Source organism: Megalops cyprinoides, chromosome 7 (genome assembly GCF_013368585.1).
Source record: "Megalops cyprinoides isolate fMegCyp1 chromosome 7, fMegCyp1.pri, whole genome shotgun sequence".
In the NCBI taxonomy this organism is placed as follows: Eukaryota; Metazoa; Chordata; class Actinopteri; order Elopiformes; family Megalopidae; genus Megalops; species Megalops cyprinoides.
Window position 1 is genome coordinate 37757282 of NC_050589.1, and position 26257 is coordinate 37783538.

The following is a 26257-nucleotide window of genomic DNA, read 5'->3' on the forward strand; positions in this document are numbered from 1 at the left end:
TATATGTTTGGTTTTTCTTTTATTGCACTTTTCGAATGCCAAGTGTTATTGTTTAAAGCGTCATTCATAACTGGTGCTATATCGTTTATAAAGGAGTAAAATTTAGCATTTTTTGGGGGACAAACCATTTTCAGGGTTGAAACTGAGTTATGCCTTGGAAAGAGTTTAGAAGTGTCATAAATAAAGGTGCCTTCAAGCCTGTTACCATGGTGATCAAAAGCGTCAAAACAAAAAAAGTTCACACCTGAACGGAAACATTGCTTCACTGACATCTCTTCATTAGTTATCAGTAAGTAGTTTTCCATTATTATCAAGATATAACAAATACCTGCTGTGGCTTTATAGTCGAAAGCGCTATATAGTCATTACATAGTGTAAGGTTTAAATTTAAACAAAAGCTTTAAAATTACGTTACTAGCGTCTTTGAGTTACACAGTGTTAGCTACTTAAAGAGACTCTAGGTGACTTTTGACGTTAACCCCAGCTAGCAAGATGGTTAGCTTTACAATTCAAGCCTAGTTAGCTAAACTAGTTAACGTTGACAACATTAACTATCTAAACGTAAACAATAGCTGTTATGATAAGGGTACGATGGTCGGTGTAAAGAGCATCGGTGAATACCAGTCTCTGATGTGCACCATTGTGTCCTCGCTCAGTAGGCTAAAACCAGATGTCGTAATGTATCATGCCACATTAATCTGAAATCCAAATTAAATAACCGTAATAATGAAAAGTATGATCATGTTCAAAGTGGACCTGCCAGTGGAAGAATCGGTGGTATTGGCGGTGGAAAGGCGGCGGACGGCAGAGGCAGTGCGTCAGAAACGCATTTTTAACACCCGAAACCGGTTGATTGGTGTAGACGTGGCTGCACTGGAGCGGCAGGTAACGGAGAGGCGTGAGCGGGAGGAGATGGAAAGACAACAAGACAGAGCTTTCGGTAATTACCTAAACTTTCTCTAGTCAGTTGTGTAACTTCATTTTATATATACACCTATACATATACATAAACTCAAGGTTTTTGGCTAGCTAATGTTGTTGTGTATTCTTTCTTCTTCTTCTTGTTAGATGCTTTGCGGGTGATGAATGATGCCGTGCTTATGCACCAGGTTGAAGAAGAAGAACGCAGAAGAGCGGAGCTGTCCAGGGAATTAGTACAGTTTCGTGCGATTCACCAGCGCGCACAAGACTCCCGTGACGCTGATCTCAATTTTAACAAACAGGGGACGTCTGAGCTAATGTCAGATTCCGATTTTGAATTTAGACCAGCGAGTATGCAGGTATTCCAGGTATTGTCTTACCTATTAATGAACAATGAAGTATGGTAAAAATGTACTGATTCTCCTTTTTCATGTACGTTAACGTCCCACACTCTTATCCAGGGTGACTTACCATGACTTAACCATTCTATTGCCCAATTATACAGCAGTATACTCGGTAATTATTAGAAACAGCTTGAATAGTGTTATGCCCACACTCACTGGTCTGTAAGGGGTATGGAGCCTGGTCTGACACAGTTTACTTGAGTGGATACACATGTTTTACTGTGCTGGAAGTCACTCTGGATAAGAACGTCTGCTAAATGCATATAATGTAATGAAATGTAATGTGTAGGTGTCTGTGTACACGCTCATGTGCTCAGGGAGGAGATGGCAAAGACAGGGAGAAGAAGAGAGCTCAGATGGAAGCATATGGGAGAGCCCTGAAAGCACAGGCAGAGGAAAAGAAGCAACTGCGCCTCCAGCACAAACACACAGGTAAACACATCTATGCACCCCCAAGCACACCTACACTGAGACACAGCTACTTTATACCAGCATCTGGGTAAAGACCCATACCACAGATGACAAGTGTCCTGTCATAATGGTTTTGGTGCAGTGCTGTTTTGTGTGGGTATTGTGTATAGAGAATATTGCATGTTATGTATTTAGAGTGTTTTGGGTTTTCTATAATGAGAGTGTTAAACAGTGTAGATGTTGGGTATTGAGGGTGTTTGTGATTTTGAGAATATAGTATCCTATTGATATTGTGTATTTGTTTTGTTGTGTATTGAGAGTGTTTGAAAGTATGAATGAATGCTATGTGTTGAGTGTTGTATTTTGTGGATATTCTGTAAAGTGGATACAGTGTTGTGTGGCTATTGTATGATATACATGTTGTTTTAATAGATCAATATTGTTGTATAGTAGGAATGTTTTACACAGTGGGTTTTGTGTATTGAATGTTGTGTAAAGTAGATAGTGTGTAATATTCCGGTGTGATGAAAAGTCTGTGACCCTTTGGAATTACCTGCATTCCTGCATTATTTTCTCCTAAAATGTGGTCTGATCTTCATCTAAGTCATATTAATAGATAAAGACAATCTGATTAAACAAATAATACTCTAACAACTGTAATCTTTCATGTCTGTATTGAACACATTGTTTAAACATTCACTGTCTAGGCTAGAAACAGTATATGAACCTCTAGAATAATGACTTCTGTGCCAGGGGATCATTGGAGTCAGGTGTTCCAATCAATGAGATGACATTCAGATATGGATTAGAGGTTCTCTGCCCCATAATAAACCCACAAAGTTTGGTTACCAATAGAATCTGCTCTTTACAATAGAAAGCTGAAACATGCCCTGGTCAAAAGAGATTTCAGAGGATCTCAGAAGAAGAAATGTTGTGGCTCATAATACTGCAAAGGGCTACAAAAGCATTTCTAAAGACCTGAGCCTCCATCAATCCACAGCCAGGCAGACAGTGTATAAATGGAAGCTGACAAAGAACCCTAGGGTAACAGCTATGCATCTGCAAGCATCTCTTGAACTTGCTAACAGGTGTGTTCATGAGTCCATAATGAGAAGAACAACGAACAAGAGTGATATTCATAGGAAGATACCACACAGGAAACCACTGCTCTCCAAGATACACATTGCTGCCTGTCTCAAGTTTGCTCAAGACCACCTGGATGTTCTACAACACTACTGGGACAAAGTTCTGTAGACAGATGAGACAAAGGTTGAACTTTTTGGCAAAAAGACACAATGCTATGTTTGGAGGAAATAGACGCTGCATACCAACACCAAACCCCATCCCAACCATGAAGCACGGTGGAGGGAGCATCATGGTTTCAACCACTTTGCTACCTCAGGGCCTGTGAACAGCTTGCAATCGTTGAGTGAACAATAATTCCAAATTGGAATTCAGGAAATTCTACAGGAGAACTCACAGTAACTGTCCATGATCTGAAGCTTAATAGAAGCTGGGTCATGCAGCATGACAATGACCCTAAACACTGAAGTAAACTGAGGAAAATTTGTATCTTGGTATGGCCATGTCAGAGTCCTTACATTAACCTTATTGAAATGCTGTGGCATGACCTGAAGCAAGCTGTTCATGCACAACATTCCAAAACTATTCCAAACTGTTCTGTAAGGAGGAACGGTCTGAAACAATTCCTGACTGTCCTAGCAGGTCTGATCAGCAGCTACAGTCAGGAAATGTTTGGTTGAGGTCATTGCTGATAAAAGAGGTTCCATGTAACATTTGAGGAGGTAAATGTAACATTTTTTCCAGCCTAGACTGTGAATGTTTAAACAATGTATTCAATAAAGATGTGGAAAAATTACAATTCTAGCATTTATTTGTTATACAATCTGAGTAATTTACTATCACTTGGATGAAGATCAGACCATATTTAGAAGCAATTAAAATTCCAGAATTCGGGTAATTCCAAAGGGTTCACAAACATTTTTTCACAACTGTAGATGCCTGTAGCACGATTTAGTATGTAGCGTGAATGTTGTGTGTTGTGCAGTATGGGTGTTGTGTCTATTACAGAACTACTCAGAGACCAGGAACAGCTGAGGGAGGATCTGAGGGCACAGCAGTTCTGTGTTTTGGAGGATGAGTGTAAAAGAACAGCTCATGTCACTCTCAGCAAATACAACCAGGCTCAGGTACATACACCCTATTATTTTACCAGACTGCAGTACCTCAGTGAGCCATGTACTTTTACAACAGTGTACTGCATTTACTTATACATTTTATTAACACTTCCCACATGTACAAAGCAGAGAATGGGGGTGGGGGAGAGGGGCATTGTAGCATTTTGTTTCATGAACTAACCCCCTTTTGCTTAGAGGGCTTTCTTTTTATTATTGTTTTAACATGATGTACGATTTTTCCCATATCTGTTTGGGCTTGAATCATACACAGCCTTATTGGCGTAGTTAATAATTCCTGAAGCAGCTCCAAGGAATAATGTCCTTGTACATTCCTGAAGAGGAACACTCTCACACTCTCCTTTTCCTTTCACGAATGCTTAATTTACATGAAATACTTCACTTCACAGAAAAGTAAAACATAAATGCTGGCACATGAACTGAAAAACACAAATCAGTTTCGAGGAGTATATATCTGTAAATATCTGTAAAAAAAACGAAAAAAAAGTTTTCATCAGTTATTTGGCTGATTGATTCATCAGCGACCCCTGTCTCTCAGGCTGTGGCAGGCATACGTGTGCCTTGTTGCCAGCACAGATTAGCCCCATTCTGCCCCAAGGAGAATGTGCAGTCATTTTTGTATTTGTTGATTTAAAAAAAATGGGATGAGTAGGGTAATTTGGGAAAGGTATGCAGTTGCTTTTGTCACATGTTGTGAGAAAGTACAGATCTGCCTCAGTCTCCCAGAGTTTACAGTGTTATCTGAGGCTGCCCAAACAAAAAAATAAAATATTGAGAATATATTTTTAACTCAGTCAATACATTGAAAATATGTACACTACCGTTCAAAAGTTTGGGATCACTTAGAAATGTCCTTGTTTTTGAAAGAAAAGCAAATTTTTTGTCCATTAAAATAACATCACATTGATCAGAAATACAGTGTAGACATTGTTAAGTGTTGTAAATGACTGTTGTAGCTGGAAACGGCTGATTTTTAATGGAATATCTACATAGGCGTACAGAGGCCCATTATCAGCAACCATTAGTCCTGTGTTCCAATGGCACGCTGTGTTTGCTAATGCAGGTTTATCATTTTAAAAGGCTAATTGATCACTAGAAAACCCCTTTGCAATTATGTTAGCACAGCTGAAAACTGTTGTGCTGATTAAAGAAGCAATAAAACTGGCCTTCTTTAGACTAGTTGAGTATTTGGAGCATCATCTGGGTTCAATTATAGGGTCAAAATGGCCAGAAACAAAGAACTTCTTTGTGAAACCCGTCAGTCTTTTCTTGTTCTGAGAAATGAAGGCTATTGCATGCGAGAAATTGCCAAGAAACTGAAGATCTTGTACAATGCTGTGTACTACTCCCTTCACAGAGCAGCGCAAACTGGCTATAATCAGAATAGAAAGAGGAGTGGGAGGCCCTGGTGCACAACGGAGCAGGAGGACAAATACATTAGAGTGTCTAGTTTGAGAAACAGACACCTCATAGGTCCTCAACTGGCAGCTTCATTAAATAGTACCTGCAAAACACCAGTCTCAACATCAATAGTGAAGAGGCGACTCCAGGATGCTGGCCTTCTAGGCAGAGTTGCAAAGAAAAAGCCATATCTCAGACTGGCCAATAAAAAGAAAAGATTAAGATGGGAAAAAGAACACAGACACTGGACAGAGGAAGATTGGAAAAAAGTGTTATGGACAGACAAATCTAAGTCTGAAGTGTTTGGATCACAAAGAACACTCATGAGATGCAAACCAAATGAAAAGATGCTGGAGGAGTGCTTGACGCCATCTGTCAAGCATGGTGGAGGCAATGTGATGGTCTGGGGCTGCTTTTGTGGTGGTGAAGTGGGAGATTTGTAAAAGGGATCTTGAAGAAGGAAGGCTATCACTCCATTTTGCAACGCGGTGCCATACCCTGTGGACGGCGCTTGATTGGAGCCAGTTTCCTCCTACAACAGGATAATGACCCAAAGCACAGCTCCAAACTATGCAAGAACTATTTAGGGAAGAACCAGTCAGCTGGTATTCTGTCTATAATTGAGTTGCCAGCACAACCCTATTGAGCTGTTGTGGGAGCAGCTTGACCGTATGGTACGTAAGAAGTGCCCATCAAGCCAGTACAACTTGTGGGAGGTGCTTCAGGAAGCATGGGGTGAAATTTCTTCAGATTACCTCAACAAATTGACAGCTAGAATGCCAAAGGTCTGCAAGGCTGTAATTGCTGCAAATGGAGGATTCTTTGACGAAAGCAAAGGACACAATTATTATTTCAATTAAAAATCATTATTTCTAACCTTGTCAATGACTATATTTCCTATTCATTCTGTTGTATTTCTTATTCAAACTCATTTCATGGATGTTTTCATGGAAAACAAGGAAATTTCTAAGTGACCCCAAACTTTTGAATGGTAGTGTAAACTCTTGTCATGTTGGTATATTGCAATATATTTGTATTAATATATTTAAATGCTTTTGCAATACATTTAATATTCATGGGCTGAACAACATATTCTTCAGCATGTAACAATATATTTGCATGTTTGTATGGGTGTGTCTGAACTGATAGTAAGGATGAGCTCAATCCTCAAAAAAGTCTTGTTTTGCATAAACGGGATGCGAGTATTGAAGAAACCTACGTCACATCAAGGGGGAAAATGCTGTCCTCACCATACAAAGAGAACACAGGTTTATGTTTGCAGATGTTGAGCAAATGCTTTTTGGCACGGTCAGTGCTCACAGGTGCAAGAATTACTACATTACACTTACAATTATTGCCAAAACAACAATGATTCAACAAGCATGGACACTAATGTAAAACACAAAAGCCAGCCATAACACTAGAAATACAAACACATTAAACAGAGTATAGCAGTAAAAACATTTCTGCTTTTGGTTCTTGTTCATGGTTTCTCAGCATCTCCGAGGCTATGAAGTAAGATTTTTAAATTGTTAAATTTAAAGATTGTTAAATATTTCTCCCAGGATGGAGATATATCTGTCTCTACCTCAGATACCATACAATAACCACATATGACAGTGTGACCATTGACTCTCTCTCTCCCTCTCTCTCTCTCTCTCTCTCTCTCTCTCTCTCTCCCTCCCCAGGCCACAGAAAAGGCAGAGCAGCAGAGAATAAACAGACTAAAGGAGGAGGGGGAGAATTTTGCAGAGGTGTGGCACATGATGACCTCTGATCTCCTGACCGAGTGCCCTGAAGCCGCAGAGAAAAGAGGAGGAGCGCAAGAGAAGGAGGGGGTGGCACCAAGGGTGCTGACAGACAGGTGGAAGGGGATGAGTGCAGAGCAACTGAGTGCCATCCGCAGGCAGAGAGAAGAGCAGTGTGCTGACAGAGTGGTACTACGAGAGACCTCAATACTCTTAGTGTCATTGTAATCATACTGAAACCTATGTGCATGTCTTCAACTTCTCTCTCTCTCTCTCTTTCTCTCTCCATCTCTACCTCCCTCCTCCCTCCTCCAGAGGCAGCGAAGGACAGAGAAGAAGAGAGAGGCAGCATGGGACTGTCTGCAGATGGAACAAATCCAGGAAGAAGAGGTAGAGAAACAGAGAGCAGTGGAGAGGGAGAGAGAAAGGAGGACAGAGATGGACAGATACAACAGACAGCTGGCCAGAGAGCAGTGCGCACAGTGAGTGATGGGCACGCAGTGGTACAACCTCGCACACACTATCCACCATACAGGGTCATTTTACAACAATCCAAATTATTCATCCAGATCTATAACTGTAATATATCTATAATACATCACTGAAGAAAAAATAAATCTTCCTTACTGACAACCTTCAGATCTCAATCCAATCAAACATTGGACAGATTCAAGAAAGCAGTTCATGCATGAGAAACAAAGGTGGTGAAGAACCTAGAGCAGTTCTGTCTGGTGAAGTGGTCAAAAATTCCCTCTTGCTCAGAAACCTCTACACCACAAGAAGCATCTTGTGTATTAAGACTAAAATTGACCATAACATTGTCACATTGAGATTTGTCTGGTTAACTAAATGCTTTGTCAGCCCTTTTTTTGCCTGCGAAGTTCCATTTAATTTTGAGTGTGAAATGAGTGATGTCTCTCTCTCCTCTTGTTTCCCTTTCTCTATCAGTCAGCAATATCTGGACAAGAAGCTATACACCAACAGACCTACAGCTGACTACTTCACACAGTTCAACAGCAGCTCTCGCTAGCACCCCCTGTCTCCACTTCTGCCTCTCTACAACACACTGTCATAAATCACTATTCATGGACTATCTAGAACCAGAAGCACATGAAAGCATACATGTACTCACATGCACAGGTGCTCACACACACACAAATACAAACATGTGCATACGCATACAGACACTCAGTTAAAATGAAGAGAATAATACCAGAATTATGTCCGTTTAGATGTAATTTTAATCAGTTGTTAGCATTATTCCACAGAAAATAAAATATGCATTCTCCAACTCCAGCTGCTGTCTCGTCCGGGTTTGTAAATCCAACAGAAAGTATACCTTGATCCAAAAGTTGAGCACATTACTATAAAAAACACTTCCTCAATTGTGTACAACATACACAAAGGCAGGTGTAATTGCTGTCAGGAATATTTGGAACCACATGAATTTTTGCAGTTAATTATTTCAACTAAACATTTGTGCAAGAGAATGATGAATTTTTTGCATTTACGTTTTTGTCACTTTGCAGACTCTCTTATCCAGAGTGACAAACAAGATGAGTATATTTAATGTCATATTTCTATTTGCATCAAAGCAGTTAGTTTTTCTAAAACTCATAATAAAAGACAAGCCAGTGTAATTTCTGTAATAATAAGAGACTTTGACTCTTGTTGGGGTTCTGCATAATCCAAAGATTTTACTTTTTTATTTGACTACAGCGACTGATGCAATAAGCATGTATAACATCACTCTTAGACACACCCCCCTGCCTTGACCTGTCCCCCAATGCCAAAAGACTCTTGTAACAGCACCTCCCACAATCACAACATCATCACTGTAATCTCATCTATTATGATACATTTGTCCTGTGCTTTTAATTTGAATGTTATGGTGTAAAAAAGAAATGAATGAGGAGACAGGGGAAAAGTAACACATAACATTAAAATACCCACCCAAAATCCAACAGGCAGAGCAGTAATTGTCTGTACGTCCACAAAGCTTGCAAATTCTGCGTTACCCCATATCCAGTAGCAGAGCCTCTAGGCTCCTCTATCTACAGATAATCTTGGAGGAATGTTACAAAATTAATTCCTCTTGCTTTAAAATGTATTGTTTAAACAAAAAAATTTTCATGACAACAGGTAAGGATCTAATTAGATGATAAACTAATGACAAAATGTACATGCATTTGCATGCATGTTTGTGTGTGTAAGTGTTTGCATCTGTGTGTGTGTGTGTGTGTGAGAGAGAGAGAGAGAAATAAATATAGGGGGCTGACACAGTGAAGTGGCTTCCCACTCAAACCAGAGTCTGGTCAAAATTTTACGGTTCCTTGCATCTCACTGTCCAGTTTACTGATTTGAGTGGATCAAGTCATGCAACCACTGCAGGAGTGAATGTGTAAGTGCATATTCTTAGTCATTAGAAATGCATCAGCAGGATTAAACTCTGACAAACATTTACTCTACTGCCTGTCTTCACGATGACAACACGATGACAGTGCATCTCATTTGTATCTTATCATTGGTCAGGTCTTTCTTTTTCTTTTTTTAATGACAATAGCTATTGATGTTTCATACATTGTATATTTTATTGTTTAACATTGCAGTTACTATCACTAAAAGAGCAGTGGGGTAGATATAACATTTTTTTTTCCTAACAGTTTTTCCTCAACTATGCCCTAAATTTCTAAAACAACCAGATCACTACCAACATTCACTAGGAACAAACATTAAAAGCAAGAGCTTGCATTTGGTCATTTTTTAAATAAAAAAAAACACTTCCCCTCAACAGCTTTGAAATAAAATATAAACACACACATTTTAATCCAAACAATGTCTGATAAATAACACAATCTGTTGGGTGGTATTTACATTCAGAGTGACATTTGGATCTCCCCATCCCTGGTCACTCTCTCTCTCAATCTCACACACACATACGCACAGCCACGTACTCATTGTATACATAAGCCACTGTAAAAACAAAAACAGGATATTTGGTAGAGAAACAGTGTTCTTCTTCACAGCCATAAAATGCAAATACTTTACATGTCTGATGAACATAATAAGTATCATGCACATATTTTAATTTAAAGGGATCTCTTGATGTACAACACCTGCCCATGAACAAAGATCATGCTGTCATTCTGCTAAATAATGACTAGGGGTAGAATTTTATTAGCATACAGCTGACATGCTGTTAAAACACAGAGAGCAGCACTGTGATCAGAACAAAATACTCACTCTAAATACAGAAGATTTAGAATGAAGAAAGAAGATTTAAAACTAAGTGATACAAACATAAAAACTCCTAAATATGCTAGTCAAGACACTAAGGATAAATAAAACCTGAAAATCAACAAGGAATATTTGAATGTCTTTTCTATAAATATAAAGCAATTTAAACTCATTTATAATATCAAAAATGAAGGTAAAAATGTGAAATACACCAACACCTGCCAATAAGACAGACTGATGTTAAAATAAACTGTGCTGTCTACATGTACATGTCTCCTTTCAATCATTCTCCATTTTTTCATGTAGTTCATTGAATCTGCTTTCATGTCTCTTTACTTTCTGGCCTTTCTGTTCTTGCTTTCCATCTCATTATTTTCAGTGTTTTGTTCACATTTCCTGTATTTTGCTGCCATTTCTGTCTGTTTGTCCTAATGTATTGGATCTGTGCTGTCATTTTCTTTCTTTTTGTCTTTTTTACTGGTCTCTTTGTTCACATTAGCTCTGTATGTGCCCTTTCTTCTTATTTCCTGTGTCAGTTCTGTCATCTCCTGTCACTTGGCCCTCTTTATGCCTTTCCTTGCTTTTTTGGCTTTGTATTTGCGTGAATTTCCTGTCTATTTTCTTTCATCCATTCATTTGTCAGTTGGTTGGCTAAACAATATCCCTCTTTCATACAAACAATATGGAAAACAAGATTTTTTGAGAAAGAGAGAGAGCGAGAGGGATAATGTCCTCAGCATTGTCAATCCACTGTCTGTAAACTACCTAAAAGAAGGCTTGGTGAGATCTGTAAACAATTAGCAGGATACTTCATTAGATGCACACATTGTGTGTGTGTCACTTTGCTTCTAGCATCATGTCTGTCTGGCAGCAGTATCAGTGTGTCGATTGGGCCCTGCTTTGGTCAGCCTGAGTCTCAGTGTCTCATACAGTCATTCTTAGAGAAATCTGGTGAGTTGATGGATCACTTTGGCAGAATGTCAGTCAGGCACTGTGTCTATCTGTCTGATCAATGCGTGGCGGTATTAGTCCTCGGTTAGTGTGTAAATTGTTAAGTCAGTCAGAGTATCAGTGTCTAACGTCAGTGTTGGTGTGCCAGACTGTCAAGGCTTCCTTCTCTGACCTATTTCTTCAGGCCAGGACTTCAGAGATAGGGAGGCCTGGACTGGTGGGAGGTGCGGTGAGGGGCATGATAGGAGAGGTGGGTACAAGACTGTCCCCAGGCTCTCCCCTATGCTCAGTGTATTGGCCAGTGAAGGAGGCTTCCTTGTTGAAGCTGGCATCCATACCGTGGGCATGTTCCATCAGACTGCCCTCACTGCCCATCTTGCTGCCAACACACAGAGAGGACTGGCTAGCCGTCTGCTTCTCCTCATTGTCACTGAAAGGGAAGAAGAGATGGAAAGGAAGCAGGAAACACAGCAACACAGGAAGAGCAAGAGTGAGAGGAGAGAAAGAGAGAGAAGGACAAAGAGCATTGAAGAGAAACTGAAATTGAAACAGAGATGAAAAGATTTCCCAGGGGATGGAAGCGATAAGCACTGTGGGGTTTTTTGGTTTATTGTATTATCGGTCATCTATGTATACATGCTTAAGCAATGTAAGTTCTCTTTTCATGCAAATGAAGCATTACAGGAATTACAAGGAGGGGGAGAGTGATGGGGAGAAAGAGAGCAAGAGAGAGAGAGAGTTATGAATATCACTGTCATTTGGCAATACAGATATTTCTTCATTATGCCAACAAAGACACTTGAACTGAATTTAGAAAAAGAAAGAGGGAGGGAGATCATAAAATTGGAAGTCCAATATGTTTCTGTCTGCCAGTCTGTATGGGCTAAAGAGAGATATAGCATTTGAGCTCTCAATGAATTCTTGGATTAAGGGTTCTTATATTGTTCCAGTTCTAATTTTCAGGTGCAGCAGTGAGGAGGTGAGGGGTGGGGGTGTAATAATGATGTGTTCTTATTAGGAGTGGACAGTAAATGGTATAGAAAGTACACCAGCAGGGGCAGAGCCGAAGGCTCATTACAGAGGGGGCGAGGACCTGTAGTGGGCCCTTAAACGTACAGAGACGGAAAGGCGGAACGGAGAGGTATGCGGGTTACAATGAGGTATGCTATTTCATTTTTAAATACCACGGCTCCGTCAGCAGTGACGGTGATGGGAAATAAAACAAGACAGCTGTCGATCGCCTAGTTCCTACTTTGGGACTCGAACAGAGGGCGTAAATTTTCTGTTTGTACACTTACACAAGGATACTGGACAGCGAATAAAGTTTTCTGTAACTCTGTTGTGTCTCTGCTCATTCAAAATAGCTAAATATTGCAGCGAGAAACTTAGCTAGGGGTCAGTCGAAACCCGCCCTCAGTCTGACTTTTTATTTTTTTGTCGCAATCAAGACACAAACTAACTTTATTCAAAATATTCAACTAAACAACAAAAATGCATGTTCAGTCAGGCAGATTGGGCCCAAGGTGGAACTGGAAGAACAGTGGGCCCGGGGCACCCACACCCTCTGCCCCCCCACTCGCTCCGCTACAGTAGGCCTACAATTTGCCCTATAGTATGGATTTTGACTATAGGCTACCGTGCTGACAGGTAGAGCCATCACAGATCTAGGTGTAACTTCATCAAAAAGACACGATACTAAGCTTTATCCACATACACAAATCTTTACTGACCTGACAGTGATTTATCTTTTCTGAAGCATTAAAATATTGTTGTCTGGGACACCGTGAGCCCGGCGGCTGTATAGCCTGCAGGACACCGTGAGTTTACGCTGTCAGCACTGTTAGACACGCACCCATTCTTTCTCGCTCACACACACACACACACACACACACACACACACAAACAAAGCAGTAGCCTAACCTCACAAATGTAGCCTACATACAACGGCGGGACAAAACCCCTATGTTCCACTATAATGGCCACCCATTAAAAGTCTATATCTGCATGTTATTTTCTTTTAATAATAACGTGTTATTCTCTTTCGATTACTCTTGAATTATGCTATGCATTGTGTGTGCTATCAGTTGATTATATTGTATAATGAAGACAGATAGGACGTCCTCACAGGCCAAGTGCTAGGGATGAGGGGAACTTAGTGTGCCCATGCAGGTGAATACGGCGTTCGGGCTCATCTAATTGCAAACTGTCATGATTCTTAGCTGCTGGAATAAACCTGAATTTTGTAACACAAGAAAGCTATAATGTGAAACATTTAAGAGAAAGCTTTGGGATTACTTGCCACCTAATTGTTCAAATTGCCTTCCTTGTTAATTAAACAACCTCATGCTGTAGCTTTCGCAATAGCGCTACAGACATTCTTCGCTGTTTCGCGAGCATAATCTACTCAATTTACGCATTGGTGTCAATTATTCTGTGAATTATTTGTTTTATTGTTAATCAAGGAGGATAAAGGGGAACAGGTTGGAAGTAATGATAGATTTAAAGGTAATGCTTCAGCCTCCCCTGTTTCCAGCTCACCAGCCGCCACTGATATATATATGTATAGTATATATACACACACCAAGTAGAATGTATGCTTATACAAATCAGCTACGTATCACCTGGTAGCGCGATTCCTAAATCCCGTGACACCCCCCCCCCCCCCCCCCCCTACCCACCCACTTAGGATCTACACTGATCTCATACATGGCCTCTCTGGAATCCACCTGACGGAAATCAGTCGTCGCGACAGAGAACTTTAATCCTAGAGTCAGTTTTTATTTTCACTTTCTGCAGCTTGATTTCATTGTATTTCATGAAAAAGTGATTTTCAGTTTTCAGAGATGAAAGTTACTTGAGAAAGGTTTTGTATTTTTTTTTTCTATTTTTGCAGTTTTGCACAAAAATACCTCTGTACTATGTGAAATATGTCCTAGTAATACAGATAAGAGTACAGTAATAGCTGCCATGCAGTTGCCATACCAGTGCTTTACCCCTTCAGAAGCATTTATATCGAAATTTTAAGAAAAACCAATATACCATGATATATACCGTTACTGCCCATGCTTCAAATTATACCATGATATAAATTTTAGGCCATACCGCCCAGCCCTTGTTATGTTTTATTCTGTCACCCCTGGATGGGTACTTTACAAACAGCCACAAAGCAGCACAGGTTTTGGCAATTATGATAGACTTGTCTCACCGTAACACTCTCTGGATTGAGAGACAAAACAAATGCAATCCTCTGATACACTCACACACAGTCAACAGCTATTTTTGGCACTACAGGACACACAGCGTACTACAGTGGAGGGGGCCACTCATTGGCAGACAAGCGCTACGCCAATAATGTCATCCAAGCATCTTGCAGGCACCTGGCAAATCACAGGGTGTCTGAGATTGATGAGATAAGAAAGCCTACACATGCTCATCCCTGGTGGAAGGAAGCTAATTTGTTCCACCATTCTATTGGCAAATGACATGGCCGGTTTGAGCCCTGGCCATAGGGCTCACCCTGTGCTCAAAGCAAACACAAAGCCAACTAAACTCAGAACCCACTGACTTTAAATTTTAGTTTGAGAGAGAGAGAGGAAGAGGGAGAAAGGGGAAGGTCAACACATGCATACATGTTGGAGGAGGAGAGCTGGCCTCCTCCAATGAACACAGGCAGACACAGCAAAAAGGAAAGACAGACAGTGCTCAAGACAAAAAGACATGTCGAGAAATAGTGAAGCACACAAGAAGAGCACAACATACCTCTCCAGAGATCTGGAAAAAACAGGAAAAGGCACAGATAAAGTCAGACAAGGAGATGAAACCGCATGTAACCTACTGTTGTTTATGGAAATCAGACAACATCCTTATCAAGTGAATTGGCCTGGTGAAACTAATTTATGTAACAATACAGTTGCACAAACACACCTGTACTCGCCAAAAGTGTCATCCTTCATAGGCCGCGCCTCAGAGTCTACCTGGCTTGCTTCCTTGTCCTTGACTGAAAGAGTTTTTCAGAAAAAATTTGTAAGATAAAATCTGTAATTAGGTTGTGATCCTTTTATGTGTTATTTATGTGTCCTATGCAGAGTGATATACATAAAGAGAGTCCATTTGCTGCAAGGAGAGTAATTTTTATGATCACAAGTATGACTCAATCATTATCATTTATTTCAGGACTCTAGTTCACCCTCATGCTGTCATTAGTAAATAGCTAGAGATTTGTCCAATTTTCCACTGAAGAACAAAAACGGTTATATAGTTATCTAGGTGTCTGTGATTTAATCTGCCAAAATTAAAGAAAACAAGACATAACATAAGTTTGGTAATGACCTAACTAGGTCTCCATGAGCAAAGGAAATATTCCTTATCAAGCAGTATGTATTTGAAGATTTGACAAATGTTGTTTTATTAACACTTCTCAAGAGTTAGTACCTACCTCTGAAGAATTTAGGTAGCATTGACAATTAAATGAAAAAATATGAGCAAATTCATATGGAGTAGCTAGCTAACTATAAGGAGTGTAGGCTTTATTTATCTAGGAAATTAGACAATTCTGTATTTTTACATTTATTTATTTATGTATTTCTACATTTATTTATTTCTGTATTTCTACATTTATTCATTTATTTATTTATGCATTTCTACATTTATTTATTTCTGTTTTTCTACATTTCTACATTTATTTATTTCTGTATTTCTACATTTCCACATTTATTAGGGGCCAAGCACTGAAGGTGCTAGGCACCTATTGTAATTGTTAGAATTTTTCGCTATTATTATTATACTTTCTCCTGTGGGAGTCTATGGCAGCCCATAGAACCCCTTGGTAGATTTTTATGAAATTTGGCACATTGATAGAGTACAATCCAAAGTATCCAGGCATCAGATTTAGGATCAATCCATTCAACTCTGTAATGCCACCAACAGGCCAAACTTCAAGGTACATTTTTCCTTATAACTTTTGAATCGTTTGTCCTAGAGTTGTGATCTTTTTTCCCCTGAATCCTTGGGTCATCCTGATTCGAATTAAAGTCCGCCATATTGGATTTTCCGCCAATTTGAATTTTTCGAAAAACCTACTTTTGCGAACTAGTCACTACGAAATTTGGTACGCATCATCTACAGAGAGTTCTGACAAAAAGTTATTCAAAGTATTTTGCTAGTGCAAACGATGTGGCCGCTGTCGTCCAATGAAATTCCATGCCGAAGACACCAAAACAGGAAGTGAGCCATATGTCAGCAATGCTTGGTTGGAGTCACACCAAAATTAGTATACTTTATTGGTAGGGGGATTATTGGGTACCCACCAAGTTTCATGAAATTTGGCCACATGGGGGCGCTATACCAGAAAAATAGAAAAAAAATTCAAATGCCTATCACTTTGGAACCAAAGCAGATGTTTCAACGAAATTTCTCATGCATCATCACAGTAAAGGACCCTAGCTGGGAAAGCATGAAACTTGTGTGTCGGCCATTTTGTTTTTCGGCCATCTTGGTATTATCGTTTTTTTCAGTGATTCTCTATGGCAGGCCATAGAAGCCCTAGGTGGATGTTGGTGGAATCTGGCACCCTCATAGAGCACAGTCTAAGGTATCCAGGCACCAAATTTGGAGCCAATCCATCAATCCCTGTAACGCCACCAACAGGCCAAATTTCAGAGTACATTTTTGCTTATAACTTTTGAACCGTATGTCCTAGTTGTAATCCATATTTCCCCTGAATCCCTGGGTCATGATGAATAGAGTAGAGTTCACTGTAATGGATTTACGAAAAAAAATCATATTTTCAATTTTTCAAAAAACCTACTTTTGCAAACTAGTCCTAGACCGTTGATCCTATCACCACCAAATTTGGTATGTATCATCTACAGAGGGGTCTGACCAAAAGTTATTCAAAGAATTTTGCTACGGTAAACTACGGCCTCTGTCGTCCAATGAAATTCCATGGTGAAGACACCAAAACAGGAAGTGAGTCATATCTCAGCAGTGCTTTGTTGGAGTGATGCCAAACTTGGTACACTTTGTTGGTATTAGCAACGCTGGGTATGCACCAAGTTTCATGAAATGTGGCCACTTGGGGGTGCTATACCATTAAAAATTATTTTAATACCCATTACTCTGGCAGAAAAGCAGATATTTCAACTAAATTTTGTGTGCTTCATCGAAGTTAAGTATCCTATCTGGAACTTATGAAACCTCTACATCAGCCATTTTGTGTTTCATCCATCTTTGATTTTGTCAAAAACACATTTAACCACCTCCTCCTAGAGTTATGGCACAATGAGGTTTTGTGTATTACCTCTTTGGACCACTGTCTTTAAGAGTTGCTAAAGGATAGTTGCCAGGTTAAACAATGTGCTCGCAGTGTACCCACAAATTCGCCCGTGAAGTCGCCATAAAGGAAGAGTGGCCATATCTCTGCAATGCTTTTGTTCATTGGCATAAAGGTCTATACACATGCTTACAATTAGGCCTGAGTGGCACACACCAAGTTTAGAGAATTTTGGCCACTTTTGGGTGCTATACTGAAAAACAGGTTTAAACACCCATGTGTCCATGTACTTAAATTTTAATGACATTTTGTTCTAATGGACATCAACACGCACAGACCACACAAAGAAAAGCTGATATAGTGACCAATTTTTTGTAGGTCATTACATCATTACATGTCAGGTCCTAACTGGAAAGTGAACACATAGTTCAATGTCCAAATGGCATGGCTGCTAAGATACAATCTGTTTGTAGCACTTAAAATAGGCAGATCTCCTGCAGTTTTTGACCTACTGCCACAATTAATACACTAAATAGTGTTGAAGAGACACTTGGACTTTCCATATTAGCCTGAATGTAAGACAGGGTTTTTTTTTCTTTCTTCAAAAATTATATCTGATATGTGGGGTTGTCTTACTTGGAAGGACTAGACTAATAAATGTCATTATACATTAAGAACAGCAGATGGTGCCATTTATCTGAGGTTGTTGAGTGGTATTAGATTAGTAGACTAGTTTATTTTTGTTTAAATGTGGCAATTTCATCTAAAGGATGTAGAAAATATATTTACATTTATTCATTTGGCAGACACTTTTACATAGGTTACAGTTCTTTACAATGTTATCCATTTATACAGCTGGATATTTACTAAGGTAATTGTCGGTTAAGTACCTTGCCCAAGGGTACAGCAGCAGTGGCCCAGTGGGGATCAAACCGCTTTCGGTTATGAGTCCTGCTCCTTAACCACTATGCTACACTGCCGCCCATATATATCAGAGTACCTTGTTTTATTCAATATGTTTTGTTAGATTGATTTCAGATTCAGATTTCCTTTATTGTCATTTTATCATGCACTTGCGTACAATCAAGAATGAAATGTGGTTTCTCCTATATCAACAGTGTATATAAATTAGAAAGAGAAACAACAACATATATCCATAAACAATACACTCAGTTTTGTAAACATTTGGAGGGGAATAGCAGCATGACTCTATAGCGGCATGTCTTTATGGTATAGTTTGAGGGGAATAGCAGCATGTACTGTCAATAAATGATCTTTTTTGTCTGTACAAAAAGTGCCAGGTGCAGCATGAAATGGATTGCACTAGTGGAGAATAGTGTCTGTCTGGTCCTATGGGGGGATTAATGGTTCAGTGAGGAGGGGCAAGAGTGTTCATGATCTTCACAGCCTGGGGTATGAACCTAATTAGAGGCCTGGTGGTATCAAATTAAACAATTTCTTTAAATAAATAAGATTTGAGTCTTTTGCCAAAAAAGGTGTTGAAAAATGAGGGGTCCTTTTCTAATCAGGGACATTTTATTATATTCAGCTAATATGGTATGTTCTCTGCCATTTTCCCATGATTTTGGAATTATTCAATTACCCAAAAATTGCACTTCTCCAACAGAGCTTGTGCTTCTTATTACAATGTCCCAAGAAGGCACACTGCATTTAATGGCACTGCTTATGTTTAAGTTTGACATATATGTAGTGGGGGGCAGTGCGATGGTGCAAATGGGTAGCAGTACTGCCTAACATTATGGAGGTTTCAAGCTCGGGGTGTGTCTGCGTTCAGTTTGTACCTTGTCCCTGTGTTGATGTGGCTTGCCTCTGGGTATTCTGCTTTTCTACCACAGTCCAAACACATTCAGGTAATGTCAATTGGACATGCTATATTGCCCATAGGTTTGAGTATAAGAGTGGGTGTCAATGTGTCTGTTCACCCTGTGATGGACTGGTGTCTTGTTCAGGGGTTGTTCTGAATAGTTGTCTACCTTGTGGCCCTGAGGTGCTTGGCCCCTTCATTACTGCTTGCAGCTATATTTTACTTCTGTATTTCTGTGTCCGTATGTTAATTGAGTGGGCGGTCCTATACCTCAGTCTAAAGCTGGATTGTTTATAGCGGTGCGATTGGATCTACTGCTACTACCTTGACTTGACTGGGGTTATGCACGTGACGTCATAGTACGCGGAGTCACTGCGGGTTCCACCCACTGAGTGGCAGCGTTACCCTTCAGCTTGAATGACGCGAAAATACATCTAAAATGGGAAAGAGCTGTTGTGCGATTGACTGTACAAATAGATTCAACAAGAAATCGGAGCTATCGTTTTACAGACTGCCGAAAGCTAAAGAAAAGAGAGGCAAATGGATGCTGCAATTCGCAGAAACAACTGGAATCCAGGCACAGCTTACAGTCTTCCAAGTAAAAGTTGTAATAAAATAAAAATATTTGTATGTTAATGTTTCAAAACAGCGATCAATGATCACCACATTTCTCTCGGACATCTCTTGTCATAAACACTTGTACCTGTCAAAAAATCAAAACCGAAACACTATGAGTATAGACGTTATCTTACATTAAGCATTTCCTCTCCATTGACGCCCATTATAAGGAAAAGGTTTAATGTGGCTTAATGTTCTAAAATAGCGTCCAATGATCACCAAATTTGTCTGACATCTCACATGTCATAAACACCATCTCCTATCAAAAAAGCAAAACTAAAATCCAAGGAATATGGTAGTTAAACCGACGTTACGTTCAGCGCTGTCTTCTCAGTTTTGCTTTTTTTTGTTAGTTGATCGTTGTTTGGGAAAATTAGGCTAAACTACGAAGCGTTTTCCTTATAATGGGCGTCAATGGAGAGGAAAACGCTTAACGTGAGATAACGACCATACTCCTAGGATTCTGGTTTTGATTTTTTTTTTTTCCAGGAGGAAATGTTTCTGACAGGAGGAAGTGTTTCTGACAAGAGATGTCCGAGAGAAATTCGGTGATCATTGATCGCAGTTTTGGAACATTAAGCCACGTTAAGCGTTTTAGAATGTCCCGTCTTATGTATGCCTTCAGGCTTTGCTTTGTGTATTTGCCCGGCTTCGAAATCAGGTACACATGAATGTCAGGAAACCCCAATTCCTGGTCACATGTCAATGTCCATGGACTACTGGTTCTTTGGTAAATTGTAAGCATCACTGTCGAGTCCAACTGCCTTCATTTAGTCTGATAATTGTTTGTTTTACTCCCGGCTTCGCAGTTTACACTACTAAAGAAAGCCATGTTGCAGAATGTTTTGCCACTCAGATCCGACTGAAGGGGCGTATTTCGTCGGAAAGTGACGTCAGTGCATACCCTCTATACGGGAGGTTTGCCTGTAGCTCGACACTAGCCGCTTAGTTAAAACTGAGTTGTCCGACCCGTTAATTTTAATGTAGCCCTGTGTTATTGATGGAAAGTTAGTACCAAGGTTAGCTAACCAGCTTGTGTAATATAGATTTGATAGGAATCATTTGCTTCTGTCTGGTTCGCCCAGCTGACCAATCCGGCTTTAGACTGAGGTATAGGACCACCCACTCAATTAACATACGGACACAGAAATAAATAAATGTGGAAATGTAGAAATACAGAAGTAAATAAATGTAGAAAAACAGAAATAAATAAATAAATAAATGTAGAAATGTAGAAATGCATAAATGTAGAAATAAATAAATGAACAAATGTAGAAATACAGAAATAAATAAATAAATAAATGTAAAAATACAGAAATAGCCTTTTTCATTACCAAAATGTATTTATTTTTCATTTATTTATTTATTTATTTATTTATTTATTTCATGTCATTTTTTTGTCCTCCATACTACTCACTACTTCACAAAAGAGAACCATATTCCACACTAAAAAAAAAAACAAAAAACAGTTGAATGTATTCCTCTGCTATGAAAGAATCCTTGAATGATAGTTGTAAGATGTCAAGCCAAGCACGGGGTAGAAATATTGTCTCTTTTGTCCAGACTTGTTGAAACCTGTTATTTCTATATTCTACATAATCCTTTCAAAACAAGAGTCCCTGTAAAGATCAGGTGCAGTTTCTATATCTGTGGCAGTGGAATGTTACAGGAGCCTCTACTGGTTCCCATATCATAGTGGAGCATTGTCAGTGGGCACAGGTGTGCAGCAGGTGTGCGTGTGAAGGTTTTACCTGAATACTTGCCACCTTTGCTCCGTTTAACAGAGCAGAGAATTAGCAGCACCAGCAGCAGCAGCACAATGGCAGTGATAAGGCCAATAAACCAGCCTTCAGTGGCAAATCCCCCTTTCATCTTCCATGCCCCTTGAGAAGGAGGAATGGAGAGGTTAGGTATAGATTCACTCAGGTGAATAAATGAACACAGTGGTAAATACTGTGCAAGGCTAAAGGGTGGCAAACTTGCTGGCTGATACACACTTGCAAGAAATTGTAGCGTTATATTTCAGTATGCTTTGTGATGGTATATAAATTATTTTTAGCTCTGATTCATAACATAAAATCATTGCATAAAGCAAGCCTCCCTCTTTCTTCTCTCATGTATTTGTTGCATGAGTGCTCATAATTCAAACGGTAAAAGTTTGTGTTCTGATGAAAACCCAGATCCATACAATTACAAACAGCTAACATACGCCACTGTTGGACCAACTTACTTAATCTCAGGTCTCAGGGAAACACAAGCTGTGTTTCACTTCACAGCTTCAGAAAAGAATAAATGCATAATTGTTTGGGCTTTTAAACAGTATGTTCCAAATATCATACATGCAGCTCAATAAATGATTGAGAACTGTAATTCACAAAAAGAAGTTTTGTAAACATGCACCCTGGGATGTCAAACAAAAGGTATCCAGGGATGTCACACCAAGTGTGAGGGGTATAAACAATTTAATTTCAGGGGAGTTTTGAGGAGAAGTGCTTAGGACTAGAGAGCAAAAATACAGCTTACCACTATTAATAACCTGAGAGCCTAAGCTTTCTTCCAGTGACCCATGGTATACAGTGGACATGAATGCAATGAGTAGACAGAAGTTGCATGTTGCTCTATGCTGTTAAATCTCCCTGTTTCCAAAGCAGCTAAGAACTTGTAGACAAGTTCTTAGTTGGTATGGAAGCACTTGTGGACAGTGAGACCTGCTGCTACAAGTGAGTATTGTAGGTTGTCAGGTAGAACAGCATGCTACAGGACATACATGGATTATTCCCCAATTATTCTAGGCCCTGTCAAAAATTCAAGTATTTCAATTATTTAATTATGCAATTATTATTTACTGTAGCTTGGTTTGTGGAAGTTCTCCTTTGAATCTGACTGATTATTGATATATTTCAGGGTGCCCGTCACCAAATATCACCAAGATCATCCAGATACTCCCCAATATTTCTTAAGTTTCAACCTGCTAGATTTAGGCATGTTCTACCAGGTAGAAATTCTGAAACATGAACTCAGAAGATAAATCAGAAAAACATGACCATAAATGGCTGGCAAACACAGATTCCACACATGACCCCCACATACAGGCACTTTGGTCTTGTCCAGTGGTCTTGAGTTCAATCTCCCAGAAGGTGCTGTTGCTGAAGATGAAGTGAAGGCAGTACTTGGTTCCAGGTTCCAAGCCCTGGAGCTGGTAGAAGGACTGAGTGGAATTCAGCTGCTCCGATTCCACCCACTCATTTCCGTCTGCACAGAAGATGACAATACAGTCAATACACGTCTGCTGTCTACACAACAGACAACAACAACACAATCAATACTGCACACAACTACAACAACACAATCACAACAATACATGCAACCATGCAATAAACACAGCACACAATAAAGCCTCATTTAATATAGCTAACAGTGCAGTCAGTACCACAGTACAATCAGTTCAGCATACAACAAACAACAACACAATCAATACAGCTCATAACTATAACAATACAATCAATACAACAACAGCATGGTCAGAACAGCACACAACGCAATCAACACAGTGCACAGCACACCATATTTGATAGAGAATAGCACAAGCACATTTAAAATGTGAAAGAATTTGCCTGATAGAGCAATATAAAGTGACACAACCCAAAGCCATGAAGTAGCAGGGTTCAAAATGAAATGGGGAATGGCATCTCCATGCATTACCACAGCTCTCCAACCCACTCCTCCCCCAGCTCTCACCATTCATGTTGCGGTAGAAGATGTGGAAGCCCACATTTCTGTATCTCTCTCCTGACACCCAGCTCAGGTTGACTGATGTCTCTCCAATGGACATGCTAATGTTGGATGGAGGAACTGAAAGAAGACGAAGTGGAGAGAGATGGAGAGAGAGAGAGAGAGGGTTTGTATCATGTGCATTATCTCAGCTACAGCTGATATAAAAGTGAGACCACTGGCCTCCTTACCAGAACAAGCAGGAGGATGCATAGTACTCCCACTCTGGCTTCCTTACACTACAGCTTCTCTCAGTTGGTGTGGTATGTTTCTACAAATTCAAATCCATGCTCTCACCAACACTGAGATTATCTTTCTATTAAAACCAATAGATTACCAGCAACCATAGTACATTTATCTAACTTTACCTAGAATTGTAAAGTGCCATTGTTCATCATCCATTTATATTCATTTTCTGATTGACGGGAAGAGGGAAGAGAGCTAGCTAGATTTCTAACCAGTGGTAGAAGTATACTAGCTAGCCACAATTTACCAGCTAACTGTTTTCGTTACCAATTTTAGCATTTAACCAGCTGGTTATGAAGTAATTAATTTGTCAGACACAATTTTAGCTGGTTGAACTGTTTTTATTCAATAGCCAGCTAAACTGCTAGCATACCTGCCTGTTAGCTAGCTAACCTTGCACAACTGTACAACAGGAAGGGCATACCGTCATATGGAGCTGTTCCTAATGGAGGACAGAAACAGATTGTGGTATACGAACACACACTTGCATCCTTTGTGAGTAGTAGATTGTCTGTCCCTCATTGTTGAAGCAATACCAGTGGTTGTACAAATATACAGAAAGGTTGATTTTGCATTCAGATTGGTGGGTTTAGCTTGAGATTTGAGATTGTGCCCTGCTGTCTGCCTCTGCCATGCTAGATGCCTGTTGTGCATTACACTTCCCTGGCTCAGCCACATGGCCACAGCTAACCCATTAATTTGTTACTGTTGCTATATGGACCTCATTCACACATGACTTCATGTGTGAATCATCAAAATCTCTTAATTCTCTTACTGTATGGTCAACAAACATAAAAATGTCTGATATGACACAGTACTCCTGAAATCAACAAACATGCGTAAGACAACACAAAAAAAATACTGTTCATATTTCACCATATCCAAAACTGTGAAATAATCTACATAAAGAAAAACTTAAACTTTCATCACACACACACAATTCAAAAAATAGACCGCTGAACCTTCTAATAAAAATATTTTACCATACGCATTGCTGTGTGGACATAGGTGAGTATCAGATCTCCTCAATAGGTGACATGTTTTTAAGGTTTTAATGCAGATGTCATGTTATGTCATTTTATAAAGGTATTATCAGAAATGATAAAAGCTTCATTTTGGAGAGGTATGTGGAAAATCAGTTTAAACTGTGTTAACTATTTTGAGAACATGGACCTTAGTTTGCAGGAATGTGCCAAATCAATTCAGAAAAAGTATTACCAGTCGCATTTAGAGTAAAATTCAAGATCCTTATAATTGCATTAAAGGCATGAGTACATAAGTTCCCACTGGTGATCCATGGTCAGCATCTTTTCTGTGTGATGACACACCGTGGTAACTTTTTCTATACAGGCCACCAGCCTATGGAACAGATTTAGCTGATGCAGCTCGTATTAACACCAAATAATTCCTTGATTTGTATTCATGTCTTGTGGCTCATGGCACCTTGTTTATGTCTGTCTGTGATCTACCTTGAAGTGAAGAACATTGTTGTTATGACCATTCGCATTTGTGTCCCACAGTTACAGTCTGCAACTGACAAGCCTTGGTGGTATTCCAGAGAGGTGGTTTAAGAAGACTTAAATGTTAGATGTGACGATTCAGGATTTTTTGATTCCACAAAGGCTGGTTCCAATGTAAGCAATCAAGTTAAGTGAATCTTTGACAGGTTGAAACTTGTGTGAGTAAGACAGTACACATATTCAAGGTGCAAAGCTTATTGAGCAAAGCTAGTGCCTACATCGAAAGGATTTTCTTGAAACAGATCTCTACCGGAAAAAGCAAATGTGGACATAATAATACAAGGGTTGTCCGTCTTGCAATCCCACCTCCCTCGAGTAAGGTGGCGCCTTCCTTGACAATGGCTTCCCCATTCCCAGCAGAGGTACGGCCCCGGAGGGAGAAGAGGTAGTGACTGTGGGGGTCGAGATGGCCCACGGTGATGTGAGATGCAGTGTGGTCAATTATCTCCTCATGTAGCTGTTTGTCTCTGCCATCCCCACCTGAGAGAGGGAAAGAGCCCAGCGTAAAGTTGCATAAAATACAGATGTTCTCCAAACAACACAGGTGAACCTCAAAAGCAGTTAGTTCCAGTGGCGGCTGGTGAGCTGGAAACAGGGGAAGCTGAAACATTACCTTTAAATCTATCATTGCTTTCAACCTGTTCTCCTTTATCTTCCTTGATTAATAATAAAAATAATTCACAGAATAATTGACACCAATTGCGTAAATGGAGTAAA

At 39.7% G+C, this 26257-nt stretch overlaps 2 protein-coding genes across 6 annotated transcripts in view; one reads left to right on the top strand and one right to left on the bottom strand.

Moving 5' to 3' along the window:
• The first annotated feature begins 129 nt into the window (after positions 1 to 129).
• ribc1 (RIB43A domain with coiled-coils 1) lies at positions 130 to 10440 on the top strand. Of its 3 annotated transcripts, XM_036532507.1 has the most exons (8): positions 130 to 289; positions 752 to 940; positions 1069 to 1289; positions 1643 to 1757; positions 3828 to 3946; positions 7042 to 7290; positions 7417 to 7583; positions 8050 to 10440. In XM_036532507.1, coding segments are annotated over exons 1-8 (1143 nt in total). In that variant the 5' UTR covers positions 130 to 288; the 3' UTR covers positions 8132 to 10440. The 3 variants fall into 3 exon arrangements, with proteins under 3 accessions (XP_036388400.1, XP_036388399.1, XP_036388401.1); XM_036532506.1 differs by lacking the exon at positions 130 to 289 and having other exon boundaries at positions 742 to 940; XM_036532508.1 differs by lacking the exon at positions 130 to 289 and having other exon boundaries at positions 742 to 940; positions 1069 to 1280.
• A 156-nt stretch (positions 10441 to 10596) lies between these two features.
• l1cama (L1 cell adhesion molecule, paralog a) overlaps positions 10597 to 26257 on the bottom strand; it is a 40970-nt gene continuing 25309 nt past the window's right edge. For 2 of the 3 annotated variants that reach the window (XM_036532719.1, XM_036532718.1), the window contains 7 exons: positions 25847 to 26020; positions 23742 to 23855; positions 23094 to 23255; positions 21755 to 21886; positions 15214 to 15286; positions 15049 to 15060; positions 10597 to 11719 (listed from right to left, as the gene is read on the bottom strand). In XM_036532719.1, coding sequence (XP_036388612.1) covers positions 11470 to 11719; positions 15049 to 15060; positions 15214 to 15286; positions 21755 to 21886; positions 23094 to 23255; positions 23742 to 23855; positions 25847 to 26020 — 917 coding nt within the window. In that variant the 3' untranslated portion in view covers positions 10597 to 11469. Of the gene's footprint in view, positions 11948 to 15048; positions 15061 to 15213; positions 15287 to 21754; positions 21887 to 23093; positions 23256 to 23741; positions 23856 to 25846; positions 26021 to 26257 lie in introns of all 3 variants that reach the window. The other variant, XM_036532720.1, reaches the window with a different exon arrangement.

Coding starts and splice junctions, on each gene's coding strand:
- ribc1 (XM_036532506.1), top strand. CDS start 742: ATGTTCAAAGTGGACCTGCCAGTGGAAGAATCGGTGGTATTGGCGGTG. Junction 3,947..7,041: donor GCAAATACAACCAGGCTCAG/GTACATACACCC, acceptor CTCCCTCCCCAG/GCCACAGAAAAGGCAGAGCA. Junction 7,584..8,049: donor GCCAGAGAGCAGTGCGCACA/GTGAGTGATGGG, acceptor TTTCTCTATCAG/TCAGCAATATCTGGACAAGA.